Source organism: Rhincodon typus, chromosome 41 (genome assembly GCF_021869965.1).
Source record: "Rhincodon typus isolate 14 chromosome 41, sRhiTyp1.1, whole genome shotgun sequence".
NCBI classification, from domain to species: Eukaryota; Metazoa; Chordata; class Chondrichthyes; order Orectolobiformes; family Rhincodontidae; genus Rhincodon; species Rhincodon typus.
In genome coordinates this window covers 10,865,261-10,881,060 of record NC_063372.1, presented here as the reverse complement: position 1 = coordinate 10,881,060, position 15,800 = coordinate 10,865,261, and the positions used below count along the sequence as shown (strand labels likewise).

Sequence of the window (15,800 nt, the reverse complement as noted above, 5' to 3'; positions counted from 1 at the left end):
TCCCGAACACATTTAACAAATTCCACCCCATCTAAGCCCTTAACACTATGGCAGTCCCAGTCTACGTTAAGAAAATTAAAATCCCCGACTATGACAACCCTATTGCTCCTGCAAGTCTCCCCAGTCTCCCTGCAAATTTGTTCCTCTAATTCCTGTTGACTATTTGGGGGTCTATAGTACAATCCCAATAATGTCACCATGCCTTTCTTATTTCTTAGCTCCACCCACGAAGCCACACTGGATGATCCCTCAGTTAGTTCATCTTTGACTAATGCTGTGATACTCCCCTTAATCAAAAATGCAACTCGCCCTCCCCTCTTTCCTCCCCATCTGTCCTGCCTAAAGCACCTGTACCCTGGCACATTAAGCTGCCAGTCCTGTCCCTCCCTTAGCCATGTTTCTGTAATGGCTATAATATCCCAGTCCCACATACCTATCTATGCCCTAAGTTCATCAGCCTTACCTGTCAGCCCTCTTGCATTGAAATAGATGCAATTTAATCCAACAGGAATTCCTCACTCCCTGTCCTGTTCTAGCCTGACCTGTCTCTTCAACTTGCTATTTCTGATTACTGTATCTCCTTCCAGCTTCGCACTTGCCTCCCTGCTGTTGAGGACCCCACACTCCTGCCGATCTAGTTTAAACCCTCCCTTGTAGCACTAGCAAATCTGCCCACCAGGATATTGCTCCCCCTCCAGTTCAAGTGCAACCTGTCCCTCTTGAACATGTCACCTCTGCCCCAGAAAAGATCCCAATGATCCAGGACCCTGAATCCTACCCCCGGAACCAATTCTTTAGCCACATATTCATATGCCATATCCTCCTGTTCTTACCTTCACCAGCACGTGGCACTAGAAGTAATCCAGAGATTACCACCGTCGAGGTCCTGGTTTTTAACTTTTCTCCCAGCTCTCTATAATCACTCCGCAGGACCTTGTCCCTATTTCTACCTATGTCATCTGTGCCAACGTACACAATGAGTTCTGGCTGCTCACCCTCCCCCTGGAGAACGTTCTGTAGCCCCTCCAAGACATCCTGGACCCTGGCACCCGGGATTCCCGTCTGCGGCCACAGAATCTCCCTGTCGGTCCCCCTAATTATCGAGTCTCCTATCACTAAGGTCCTGTTTACCTTTACCCTTTCCCACTATGCTCCAGAGCCAGTCGTAGTGCCACTGACCTGGCTACTGCTGCTTTCCCCTGAATGGCCATACCCCCAACAGTATCCAAAATGTTGTACTTGTTTTCGAGTGGAATGGCCACAGGGGATTCCTGCTCTCTCTGCCTACTCCCTTTGCATTTCCTGGTGGTCACCCAGCTACTCACTGCCTGCACCTTAGGTGTGACCACCTGACTAAAACTCTTACCTATGATGCGCTCAGCATCTCGGATGATCCTGAGTGTATCAGCTCCAGCTCCCTAACCTGGTCTCCCAGGAGCTGCAGCTGGGTGCACTTCTCACAAGTGTAGACCATCAGGGACGATGGAAGTCTCCCTGAGCTCCCACATCCTGCAGGAGGAGCATGCCACTGCCCTAACTACCATCTCAAATGCTCTAAGACTAAAGAGGAAAGCTAAAAGGACTTCACCTGAGCTTACCGATACTTTTTGCTGAGCCAGCGCTCACTGAAGCCTCTCAGTCACCCTGTGCTGGACGCTCTTCCTCCTACTGATCACAGGGGCTGTTGCCAGACATCCGCTCTTCAATGCAGGTGACTGCTTCCAGGATCCAATGTGTGCACCGAAGTGATGCCTCTCCCCCTCAGTCACCCTCTTGCTGGACAACTGCAAAATCCCAAGTGACAGGAGACAGGAAATCCAAACATCTATTTGCTATTTCCCATCTGCTCCCTCCAACGACAAGAAAAATGTACAGCCAGCATAGACAAAATTAAAGTATGCGTGCAAAGAAAATGGATAATGTGAACTACTTGAAATGGTGCACTCCCCCACCCTTGTGTCATGCTTGATGGTTTCCACAGACAATATGTGTTCATGTGAAGGGCACACTTACCTTCACCATCTTGCTGACACCTGCAACTTCTTTGTCAAACACAGTCAGATGCAAGGGGTCCAGTGACTGCATGTACTTGGGCAAAACCATTCCTCAATGCAGTGCTTTTATTGTAGAGAGAAATCTTCGACCTTGAATTAGGTCACCCTCAATGTCCGTTCTGTGGCAGAACTTCCAAATAACCACAAAGAGAACATGCCAACATGTCTCAGCTGTGTTATTGTGAGAACTCAGACCTTTTTGTCCTGACCACAACTTTTCCTTTAATGGCTACTTGCAGCCCTTTAAAAGCTGGAGTCTTGCTGTATTTTCCAATCTCCAGCCAAGCATGCCACAGTCTAAGCACTGTACACTAAACTTTCCCTGTGTCTGCAGCTCATGCAAAATAGTTGAAAAGTTATCAAGGCTTGCGAGCTTGTGCTTCAGCAAAAACGCTAATGCATTGGATCAACTCAATTGGATCGTTTCCATTATTGGATAATCAGGGCTTTACCTTTAACCAGCAGTGTATTTCTAAACAAATATTGCTGGCAATTCCACACCAAAAGAGGCTGCACCATTGCATAAACAGGCAGTTCAGATTTATTGATGGAGTCAATGCCTTAGCTTTAAGTAGTGCAAACAGAGCTGTCTTCATTTTCAGCTCCTTGTAGTTTGGTTATTTGCGTTCAAATGCAGTTAAAAAGTATTGAAAGTTTCTTTGCAGTAATAGCCATTTGCAAATGCAGTGAATTCTCAAAAAACTATGTGACGGCACAAAGGGGAAGAATTTATTGTCCTTATGCACCTTTGATAATATAAAGATTGCATGTGCCTGGATTGGGGTTATTTTGCCTTCTGAAAGAAAATGAATAGAAGCACTGATTTGTGGTGAAAAGAAATCTGTACTACCATTTCAAGTACAAGAGGGTGTTCCTTCAAATTTCAAAGAAGGCAAGTGAACCAGAATGGAGATGAAGGGAAAAAAGGCAGGATTTTATGAATCTAATTACTTTGGAGAGAGATACAAGAGATATTGAGAATGTTTCCTAGATACTGGGTGAACAATAATGAACATTTACAGTCTTTTATATTTCTCAGTTGAAATTGTGGAACCTCTAACTTACACTGGGCACAAACAATGCTGTTGGACATTGGAGGCACAATTCGGAGGAGCTGGGAAATTGCAACGTAATAAATGCCAACATCATTGGCCACTAATCACTGCATCTCTTTTGAAATATGATCTCTTGAAGAAGAAAATGCTTGCATTTTATAGCACTTTGTCATATTGTTGTTAGCACTTCACACAATGAACTCCACCTTCAGTGCAGCAAAAAAGAGAGCCATTCTATGCCAGCACCATTCTACCAACAGCAAATTCATTGTTGCTTAATATTAATGGCAGGGATATCAGGAGAAGGCTCTGCTATTCTTTGAACAATGTTGCAGGATCTTTAAAGTCCACTTAGCCAAGATAAAGAGCACTTGCTTTTAATAAGATGAATGTGGTGACGTGGTGGTGCAGGAAATCTGAAGCCAGAGGTGGGAGTGCCAATGTCTGAGCCAAATTGATAGAGGCCTTTAAAAAGATCGAATGACAGGTCTTAAATGTAAGTGAATAATTGTGGAGGAGTGAGCAACTTGATATCTTTTCAGAGAATATGGGCTACACACTAAATTGTAATCAGACAGAGGCCTCACATTCCACATTTGCCAGATGTTGGAATAAACCAGGGCTCTTATGTTGAATAAAATTTTAGTTTTTACACAAAATTGAATCCACAAGCCACTCTTCACAAGGAACAGAGATATCATGGCATGTTTCATGCCTTGGTTTCTCTGTCATGGCAAGTTTGAAGCATTCAGCACTGACTACACCACTGGGGTGGTGGTGAGGGATTGGAGGGCTGAGTCAGGGATCTGAATAGAGGTCAAGCCTCCACCTTTCACTTTTATTCACCTCCTAGTCATGGGATTCAAGGGCATTAATGGAAAAAGCTTGGTAGTGATTTGTACGTGCACCCACTTAGCTGATGCACAGTGAACACTGGGGATTGATAGTAATGATAGATATACCTTGTTGTATCTTAGCTATCCACAAGATTAGCAATTATTCACACTTAATCTAGTCAGTTTTAATGCAGATGAGATTGTTAAAGAAAATGTAAACTGCGCAAATATTTTGATTTTTGAACGGGCCTGATACGACAGCCAGCTGGGGTCAGTTTCACATTGGAACATTTTGAGAGGCAAGGCAGTTTAAACCACAGTGCCAGTATCTCCTGTACTTCTGTAGTTGGATAGATTCATGTCACATTTAATAATCAGCAACAAGAGAGTTCTCTGCTGAGAATACGTGCAATTTGAATGAAGAAGCAATTGCGCTCGAATCAGCTCTGCCATAACATTGAGAGTCAGCAGATGTTCCTCTTAATGTAAAAGGATTGATAACAGCAATAAAAATAGCATAGACAGAAATTTAAAACAAACTGGTTAAGAAGTGTGTCAAAATTACACAGCAGTCGAAATGAAACCCTCAGGTCCCCATTTAAATAGTAAACCAGATCTAAATGTAGTATCCCAGATTTAGACCCTGTCCCACAAATAGTCCAGGTTAAAAGAGAAAGAGAGAATCTTTTTCCCCTCAATCTATTGAACATTTCTTCTTACAATTACAGAAGTACAACTTAAACTTTTGAAGGTAAATTCACTTCAATGGAATTCACAAGGGAAATCACAATTTAAGAAACAGTTTACAGACACTGTATACATTCATTTTATGTAAAAACAAGTAAAATGGAAACTAATTGCAAATATTATATACCCAATAAAGAAGTGGCCAATACAGAGAAAATGTTCACAAGAAGCATATACAATCTAAAGGTTGAAATTATTTAACACCTTTTTAATGTTTTTGCACAGATATCCGCAACAGATGTTCTTAATGAAATGATTACTGAAGTTTTGCAAAGCCAGCTTGTGCTTACTGAGACAGAAATATTCAAAAACCCAACTTCATAAATGCTGAGAAAGATGATTGTCTGCCTTTCTAAAAATATGATTGGGGCACAGAGGACATGGTAGAGGAACAAAATAACTGCCAAACTATTTGTTTCATGGGTTGCAACACAGTGGTAGTGATCAAACAGGGCTTGTTCTGTATCAACATAAAATATATCACATGAGCCCATAGTGAAGACCTCTTTGGCTTCCAACATCAGTTGACAGGGAGCTATTGGAATTTATCATCAAAGTCAGAGTGACTGAGCTTTTGGGCAAGTATGAATTGATCAAAGTAAATCAAGTGGATTTGTGAAAGGTGGGTCAGGTCTGACTAATCTAGTTGATTGTTTTGAGCATGTTACTGGTATTGTGCATAGTAGAATGTCTATTGATCTTGCCAATACAAACGTCAAGAAGAAAATGCAGAATATTCTGCATAACAGATAAGTGGCAAAAATGAATGCACAGGACGTGTGATGACAACTGGATAGGAGGTAGGAGACAGACAGTAGGGATGAAGGGAATTGGCAGAACGTGACAAATGATGTTCCCAGGGATCTGTACAGGAGCTTCAGTTGTGTTGTATGATATTACTGACTTGGATGAAGGAACGGAGAGTTTTATATCCAAGTCTGTAGATGACATTACAATAGATGGCACAGTAAATTGAGTAAATGAGATCACGAAGTTACAAAGGGACATAGACAGATTATGTGAGTGGGCAATGTGACTGAGATTAATGTGAGGAAGTGTCAAGTTAATTTTCTTCGGATCGGGGAAAGGCAAATCAGAATATTTTCACCAGAAAAGTACCAAGACTTAAACAGCTATGTTATAAGGATAAGATGCATAAAACTGACATGTTGTGTGCTTCAAATTTAGAAGATTGAGGGGTAATTTAATTCAGGAATTAAAATGTTAAAAAGATTTGCGAGGGTTTTTTCTGTAATGTGGGAATCCAGAACATGAGGACATAGAATAGAATCTTATTGGGTTCTGAGCAATGAGGGCTACGTTGAGATTTATGGCAGAATGGGATGACAAGTCCGTTGAGGCCGATCTCAATATTGAGAACAACTCAGTCCATCTTTTATGCTCTTTACAAGCGGCATGGTGAGATTCGCACTGGGTAGTGGCACGTTGACAATTAATGGGGATAATTGCTTGTTAAACACCTTGTTGCTGGCCCAGCTCAACTCATTAATATTTAGCTTCCTATCTTAGCAAACTCGCCCAACAAACTAGACATTGAGAAATCTCTACATGAATGTCTGGATGGGTACCTAGCCATTCAGCTCATTGCTGCCTGCAAAGGATCAGTGTTGGATACTGGGCACCAGTATCTCAGAGTAAGCCATACCCACCTCACATTCACAGACATTGGCATCCGACATGTGCCAGCTTCCAAGTACCCACATGGCACATTTCTGATCCATTTACAGGACACTTCTGCCCTTCAGTGCTGCCCCAGGAACTCTCATTATAAGGCTGCAGCAAGGGACCCTCTGTGCTCAGGGACATAGCCCCAGCTCATGGACTGCACCAGGCTGAATCTCTGGCCTGTTCACTTGCTCTCTTAGTGCAGACCCTTGCCGTTCAGCACAAACACAACGGAAGGAAGTTTGTCATGGCTGTTAGCAGACCTCAGTTAAGTCAAGAGGATAGCCTTCAGTCAGGACGTCCCAGCACTGTAAGACAAGGGCAATCTCTGGTACCAGTCCTGCCATACCATATGGCCAGAATCAGGATGGTCTCCACACCGGGGTGGTGGGAGAAAGGGAGGATCTGGCTGTTGGGCAGCTCACCAACCGCCTTGACTCTTTGTGCCCTGTAGGGCTGCTTTCCTCCTGGAGTAAGAGAGAGGCAAGTAAGTGAGTGGTACAGTTGTTACTGTTGTTAGAGTTGGGGAGATGTCACAAGTAAGTGACAAGGCAGTGCTGAAAGCATGCAGTGGTGTCAGGGGTTGGGCTGGGTGACAATAAGCGAGAGAAGATGTTGCAGGCAGAGTGAGAGTGGTAGAGCATGAGGGTCGGAGATGGGTACAGTAGCAGAGATAGAGTAAGTATCAGAGAGAAGATGGTGGCACTTATGCTGACAGTGACCTTCTTCCTTCAGTGCTGGGCATTCCTCCAGACAACTGAGACTGCACTGACATGGGTGGTCATTTTGGACTGGACTGGCATGATCTGGTGTCACGGCTTCCTCTGCTGGTCCTGGGGAAAGAGGACGTCCTGCCTCTGCACCACCCTGCCCACCACAACCTACAGATCCGTGTCCAGAAAGTGGAACACTGATTTCCCCATCTGGCATCTCCAGGGTAAATGTCAGGTGCTGTGCAGGGAGCTCTGGATTGACATTACTTGTCTGGGCACACAACAGCTTTTAAAAATGGCACAGGCACTGGTAATACTGCTGAATTCCAGGATATCTGCTCAGTGGCAAGTTGATCCAGGAACACTGCATGGTAAGATGGGTCTGGAATTGGACGGGAGAAACGCGAGAGTTGGGTGGGTAATTAAGTTGAGGCGAGTTTGCTAAGATGAGAGAACTCACTAGGCCCCATGGTGATAAACTCCAAAATAAACTAGATGCAACTTGGACTTAGCCAAAAAAAAGGTAAGATTCAGTCCATTGTGTTAAGATTAGAATTAGGACATTTACAGGTGAAATCAGAAAGCAATTTTCCACAAACCCAGCATAATAAAAATCTAGGCCTCTGTCTCCCAAAAGGCTCTGGGTGAAGTAAAATTTTAAAGAGTGGGACTGCTGGGATTTTTTTAAGAACAGGAATCACGGGGTATGGAGCAGAGACAGACAAATAGAGTTGAGGGTCAAATCAACTATAATCTATTTGAATGGGGGGAACAACCTCAAGAGGCTGAATGACCTCTTCCTTTGCTCCTAGTCATCTATGTTCCAGCAGAAAAGTAACCATATAAAGCTCCTTAAGTGGATGACTACCTGGAACGTTTTAAAATTAATTTTTAAACCCTTTTGAGGCTAGCAAAGAACTATGTGATCAGTTCTTTGTTACCACTGAAAGTTTTAAAATTGCCAATTAGAAGTTGGCAGAGGTTAGTTTTGCCTGGCCATGTACAGATGGTTTCACAGCAGTGTAACTTTAGTCTGCTGTGCCCATGTCATTCTAAGTCAGCTACGGCCAGTACTTGATTAGTGACATACAATTGCTACAAATCTTATGCTATGTGGGCATGCAGAGCGCATTTTGTTTAATTCTGGCACAGCAAATACACCAAATCCTTCTGAGTCATTTTGGCTTTTACTGAAACACAGAGGTCAAATTGGTTCATCTTGCAGACTTCTGATAAACAGATAAAATACTTTTGTACATTTTAAATGTGACCACTGTAGTGGAGGGGAGGCAGAAAGTGCCATTAAAATTTGTGGATATGCAGTTTAATTTAAAATCAGCTATTTCCCCTTTTTCTTTGCAAACCATAAGTTAAAAAGTTGTTTTCTTGAGAACCAAAGCAATAATATGCACACATTTTTAATTTATTGAAACGGAATCTTTCAGAAGAGCAAAGATGTTTTAAATTGCATCCTAAAATCAGCTTGAAAACAAGTTTCAACTTGGGAAGGGAAACAGTTCTTCCATCACAAAGTTGCAACCTAATGTTTGAAATACACATTTGGTTCCAGGACTCAGGGTCTGTGCTGAGTTAGCTGACTTCAGACAGAGGAGGAATAGGCATGTTATTTATACAACAAAAAAAAAGTTAAACTCAGTGCTTTTGGGCAAGGCAGTAGAAGAGACAAAATTAGTATGGATTACCGTTTCTTCCTGCTGTACAGTGACTTTGCTGGGAAATGTGTAGGTGTGGGCTTTGCTTAGAGGCTGGAAGAGGCTCAATTTTGATGCCATCAGTCTAGGCTAGCACATGAAATACAGCTGCCAGGGAGAGATATTGGAGGATCAGAACCAGTAAAACTTTATCCCAGCAAAGGCCAGACAGTGCCTTTGGGAGAGAAAGGAGAACAACAGAAAATAAAAAAAATGGTTCTGTTCATTAAAGTTGTGATGAGTTTATTAGGCAGTAAAATAGTCACAGATACAGACGGGACTAAAGGGTAAAAATGCTGAAAAGTAATTAAAACAGTGAATGACTGAAAACTGATCAAAACAGTCACCAAGGGCAATCTCCATTTAAAGGTAATCAATTTCTACACAATTTTCACACATTGACAATTTGTACCATTAATCTAGAAGAAAACAGAACATCTGTTTGGATTTCTTTTCCACTAAAATGTAAAAGCAGATTGTCTATTTAAAGTGAGCAATACAAGAAGTACTAAAAGCTAACAGTGGCTTAACAATGGGGAAATTACCCTGTGTGTTATACGTAGCAAAGTTGTAAATATGTGTTTATAATTTTGCTAGATATGGCACATGGAGGAAATTGTTCCCTAGAATATTTGAAAGAACAGTATTACTACAGTGTGTAGCACTCTATATACATAGAATTCATTACTGTCACATAAAAGTAAAGTATTGAGAATGGTAGAGGTCTGAAATAAAAATAGAATGTGCTGGAGAAAATCAATAGGTCTGGCAACATCTGTGGAGAGAAAATCAAGGACCTGTCTGTCTTCGAGTTCATATCGGACTTGAAACGTTAACTTTGTTTCTCTCTCCACATATGCTAGCAGATCTTCTGAGTATTTCCAGCACTTTCTCTTTTCTATTTCATTACTGTTACACTCTGGCTCTTTGCGAAACATCAAGAGTATGAGCCAAATTAACAACTAAACAAGTGCCCACTGTCAGGTGAGTTTCAGATTTGATATTGTAAGTATTAGCCCACTCCTTCCCTCTCCCCCAAGCGTGATGTGAAATTTGCGTTAAAAAGACTTGCACTTATTTTGCGCCTAATCACAGCTTGCAGGAATGCTCCAAAGCACTCAGATATCCAAAATTATTGAAATGCTATGATTGTTGCTATGGAGGCAAATGCAGCAGCCAATTTGCGCACAGCATGATTGCAAAAGCAGCATATAAATCAGAGCAGTTAATGTGTTTTTGGTGGTTTGTTGCGAATGGGGGTGGGGGGGTAGTTGCCATTGACCAGGACAAACTGTGCTATTGAATCTTTCCTGTCCACCTGTACTACTAGAAGAGATAAAGTCAACTTTAATCAAAGTCTTATCTGATAATGCAGCACTCTCTCAGTACTGCATTGGGATGTTAGTCAGAAATGGAGGATCTGAACCTGCAATTTTTTTGCTCAAAGATAAATTACCGAGCAAATCAAGTAAACACCCAGACTGCATTTTGCATATGTTTACAGACTTTTTGATTTTACCATATGTGTGGCCAACACAGTAGTTCAATTTTAACTGCTAGGAATTTGGACAAAATGCTTTGTCTCATCTGTTGAAACACAGTCATTAACAATCTATGGGAATATACTTTTTCCATCAAAAGGCATGCAAGCATTAATGCAGAAGATCTCAATGCCCAGTCATTTGGTTACGATATAGGAACTATGGTAGGTGACATGAGACCTTAATGCTCACCACTGCAAATTTCTCCTACAGTCTTTAAAATCCAAGTTTGGTATCATCCAAACCCTATTTCTTAACTTATCCAGTCTCCTATCCCATTCGTTTCAAGCTAGGCAGTCTCCTGCATTGCGATTCTTGGCTCTTTCCCTACGTTTCAGAATCAAAAAAACAAACTCTTGAGATATTGACTTAGACCTTACAGATACAGTAAACTCTCCCACCATTCCAGCAGTGTCTAACTATTAAATCACTATGACCTAGTAATTTGACAGCTAAAAGCTTGTGCACCGACAGTGTAATAAGACTGAAGAGGCATTATTAAGATAACTAGGAATTGTACATTGTACTGAAGTTGCAGCACTTTCTATGGATCACTTCTTTCTTTTGAATTTAAATTCTCAATTTTCTCTTACCCCTTCTAGCCTCACATTCCATGCACTTTTACTGAGACATGTAGTCAACTGTGAACCACCTGCCAATGCCACTCTGAAATCTGCCATTACCAGGCACTTGAGCAAATTGCCTAATGATTCCTGATGCAATCTTCCCTGTGGTGAAACATCTGGTCTCCAATCAGCAGCTGATTTTGTGGGACTGCACATTAGTGGTCTATTTAAAAAAAAGCTTTTTAAAAACAACTTATTTCACTTATTTGCCAAACCCCCCCACCCCTGTCACTATCTCCTTTCATTACCTTCCTGTCAGACAGTGCTTCTTTTGTTGAAACAGCAGGATTGTTTGAGCTGCAGATTTTTCTTTTGATTGCAACAGTGCTGTTTTATTTCAGCACAAGCCTCTCTCTTTTTTTAAAAATTGTTTTTGTTCAACAGCGCATTGTACTAAAATTGGAGGTCCAGTTTCAAATAAAACTGCAGACAAGCCAATACAGGTTGTTGGCTTCATGCTATCATGGCAGAATATGACGTGGTTATGCAAGGTTAAAGGTTTTGTGCACAATACAGCATGAATAAAGCTTCAATCAGCCAAAAGAATGTAAATGGAACTTTTTACGGTGGACAATTGAGAAATCTGCCACTCCAGTGACTACTTTCTCATTCCCCAAAATAAGAATTGTATACAACTATTTCTTGTTTGGATCGTCAGAGGATAGCATGAAAGAATGTTCTGTAGGTCTTCATGTTTCTCTAAATACTGTAATATCAGATATTACACACAAATTTCCTTTACAAATTTAAATACAAGTGCACATCTGGGGGAATAAAAGGAACAATCAGTACTTATAGGACCACCATTTAAACAGTTGGAAAATAAAACTGACAACATTTTCGTTATGTCAAATATAAAACATTTGGAGCTGAAAATTGGCCTCCATAACTTACTGCAGATTCATGACTCCAGCACATCACGGTAATGCTTTGTGTAAACAACCTTCAATTCTTTCAAAGAATTGTAAATCAGTCGGTGGAACAGAAACCTTAAATCAACTCCATGTTCCTATGGTGCTCTTGACACTTTAGATATGACCTGGGATGAACAGTCCAGGAAATGGGCTTTAAAACATCAAACAGCTCTTACATCGAAGAACAGCAGTTTCAATCTCTTGGTCAGAAGGCTTTGGGACAATTGATATAAATCAACCGTGGTAAATTAGTATGTGCTTTCCATGAATTGCACCTCCTGGTCACCAAATTCTGCAACAGAATGGGATGGGAGTTGGCGAGGGTGGGAAAGTCTGGAGGCTGCAGTAGCTGCCCTTTGAGAATGAGAAGATGTGGATACACAGTGCTTCAAAAGCTTCGGTTTAATGTGGAAACCTTGACTCAGTCCTTTCGAGACTGGCACTGATACTTTTCCTGCTGAGACTAGGCGTCATACTGCAGCCATCACTGGGACAACCATGTTGCAACAGAACATCCATGCACTCCTGGCCACCTGCTCGCCGGGCGTGGTACAGAGCTGTGTTTCCATTCACGTCTCTGGCCTTCACATCAATGCCATACTGTAGAGCACAGAAAACCAAGAAGTGTGTGTTACTAAAAGACACAATTTCCCCCTTTGTTCTCAAATGCATCCTTTCACTTGTTCATCACCCAAAATTCAAGCTCCTGCAACAAAACCCACATTTCCTCTGTTAAGATGAACAGTCAAATCTCAGTCGACAGTTTGATTAAATTGATCATACTACATGTGGTGATTGTAACAAGGTCAGCCAAGTGGACCTCGTAGAATGAGTTCCCTGATTGGACCAGATTAACAGCCCAATCAGGGAGCTCTGGCTGACAGAAATAAACAGGAGCGTCAGAGGATCTGTTCACTCTGAGAGCTGGCTCTGAGGGAGCTGGATCAGTATCAAGGACTCTCCATGTGTGAATAAAGAGTGACTAGCCTCCGTGGAGTTATTTCACTGTGCACTTTTATATTGGCACTGTATTGGGAGAATGTGGCCTTTAGTTCCTGAATGAGGAGCCAGGAAATGTGCCTGGTCCTCTGATTTTATGTAGCTTCTCAGACAGCACATGTGGGGCCTGGTTCCCCCACCACTTACACTACTAAAACTCATTGCTTTATACAGACAACAGAACTAGAGACTCACATTTTCTACGGTTTACAGCGGTCTTGAGATAAAGCAGCTGGGTTTGTTCATATTACAAAGTATATTAGGTGATGGAGAAAAAAAGTGCACCTCCTTCCATTGGCTGCACTTAATGTCAAAGCACTGGATGAGAAAGAACAAGAGCTGTATCTCTGTGGATGAAGCACTCTTCCTCACTGGTTGCCTCCCTTTTCTGACTTAGTCAAGATCAGGAACAGGAGGATAAATTGTGCCCTTGAGGGCAGCAATCTACAATGGGTGAGTTTATTTGGGCATACACCCATTTGCCATGATATTCCGCGCAGGAAACCATTTCCATTGACAGAAAGATCAATAACTGGGGGGGCTTGGATTTAAGATAATTGAAATTTCAACAAAAATATGAGAATATTTTTTATGCAGCAAGTTAAGAGGATCTGAAAGGAACCCGATTCAATCATAACTTGATTATAACTTTCAAAAGAGAATCAGATGAAATCGAGAAGAGGAAAAAATTATGGGGAAAGAACAGAGAACTTTCAAAATCAGCACAGGAAAAAAAAAATGGGCTGAATGACCTTCTTCAGTGTTATATGATTCTTGAGGAGCTTGCACTTGACATTGAGAATGTGTGAGAACAGTTAAAGTGTTGGGATCAGAAAAACAAAACATTCTTGTTCGTCTGAGGAGTTGCTCACCCTTTAATCACTGAGAGGAATAATTTTAGAGTACTATCATAGCTGAATCATGCAGACTTCAATTTCTAATTTTGTCCATTGAAATTGTCTTGCTAAGTGTCCAATAAAGCAGACATTTAAATTTCAGTTGAACCAAAAGTAATTTGATGTTGTGCAGCTCATTCTACCAAAGTGCACTGAGCAAATCACTCTTCAATCCTGTAATTTTGTTTGGAAGTGGTTGACAATTAGATCTTGTCATAGCTAATCCCAGCAGCAAGTGTGATGCAATACAGATGCTCCAAAGAATGTTAAGAATATTTAAGTTATTTCATTAAATGGAACAGAATTTCTCCTGCCATAAGATATAGGCCATTCAGCCCATTCAATGAGATCATGGTTGATCTGATCATCCTCAGATCCTGCCTTTTCCCAGTAACCCTTGATTCCCTTGCTGATTAAAAATTGTCTCTCAGCTTTGAACATACTTAATGACTCAGCCTCAATAGCCCTGTCCAGTAAAGATTTTAGCAGATCCACTACCCTGTGAGAGAAGAAATTCCTCTTCATCTACTTTAAATTGGCAATCCTTTAATCGAAGGTTATTCCTTCAAGTCCTACGCTCTCCAACAAGGGGAAACAACCTCTCCCCATCTACTCTGTCAAATCCCCCAACGATCTTGTATGTTTCAATAAGGTTGCTACTCATTCTTCTGAACTCCAATGAGTACAGGCCCAATCTACTCAACTTCTCCTCATTATGAAAATCCCTCCATACATAACTTTGGGAACCTTCTCTGGCCTGCCTCCAATACAAATATATATTACCTTAGATAAGGGGACCAAAGTGTTCACAGTATTCCAGCTGTGGTCTGGCTAGTGCATTGCATAGTTTCAGCAAGACTTCTGTTCTTTTATACTCCATCCTTTTTAAACCAATGGCCAACATTGCATTTGCCTTCTCTATTACCTGCTGATCTTGAATACTAGCTTTTTATGATTTATACATAAAAATCTTCAAATCCCTCTATCCTTGTAGATTTCTGCAGTCTTTTCCCATTTAAATAATATTCTGCTCTTCTATTTCTGCCAAAATACATAACTTCATATTTTCCCACGTTATATTCCATCTGCCAAGTTTTTGCCCATTTAACCTGTCTATGCCTCTCTGCAGACTCTGTGTTGTCCTCACTATTTGTCTTCCCATGTCTTTTTGTGTCATTCACAAACTTTGGCTACAGTATATTCATCTCCATGATCCAAGTTATTAACATATATTGTAAATAACTGTGGCCCCAGCACTGATGCCTGTGGCACTCTACTAGTTATGGGTTGCCATCCTGAAAATGCCCTCTTTATCCCAACTCTGTCTTCTATTAGTCAGTCAATCCTCTATCCAAGCTAATATACCATCCCCAATACCACAGGCTCTTATTTATTAAATAGCCTAATGTGCAGTACTTAATCAAATGGCTTTTGGAAATATTACATCTACTGGTTCCACCTTATCTCAGTTTATTTTCTCCTTCTTTTTGTTTTTCGGTCATCCTCTGTTGGCTTTTAAAACTTTCCCCATTCCTCTGGTTTATCCTTAATCTTTGCCACACTTTATGTTGTTTCTTTTGATTTGATGTTATCTTTAAATTCCCTGGTTAACCATGGATGGTTATCCTCTTCCTAGAATCATTCTTCTCATTGGGATATATCTTTGTTGTGAGTAATTAATTATTTTCTTAAATGTCTTCCATTGTTCATCAACCGTCTTTTCTGCTGAATGCTTTTCTCAGTCCACTCCAGCCAACTCCACCCTAAATCATTTGTAATTATCCTTATTTATGTTTAGCACATTTGTTTCTGACCCGACTTTCTCATTCTCAGACAGAATGCTAAATTCTAACATGTTATGATCACCATTTCTTATTGGTTCTTTTACTTTGTGATCATTAATTAAACTTGCCTCGTTATACATTACCAGATCCAAAAAAACCTGATCCCAAGTTAGTTCTGCAACATATTGTCCTAGGAAACTGTCCCAAATACACTGTGTATATTGGGAAAATCAAATT

The 15,800-nt window shown here is 41.0% G+C and overlaps 1 protein-coding gene across 1 annotated transcript in view; it reads left to right on the top strand.

Annotated features, from left to right (window-relative positions):
* The first annotated feature begins 13,332 nt into the window (after positions 1-13,332).
* The window catches only part of LOC109925336 (cyclin-dependent kinase 4), a 33,576-nt gene continuing 31,108 nt past the window's right edge, over positions 13,333-15,800 (top strand). Inside the window, exon 1 of the mRNA XM_048618871.1 lies at positions 13,333-13,336. Within this exon, the coding sequence (XP_048474828.1) occupies positions 13,333-13,336 (4 nt within the window). The remainder of the gene's footprint in view (positions 13,337-15,800) is intronic.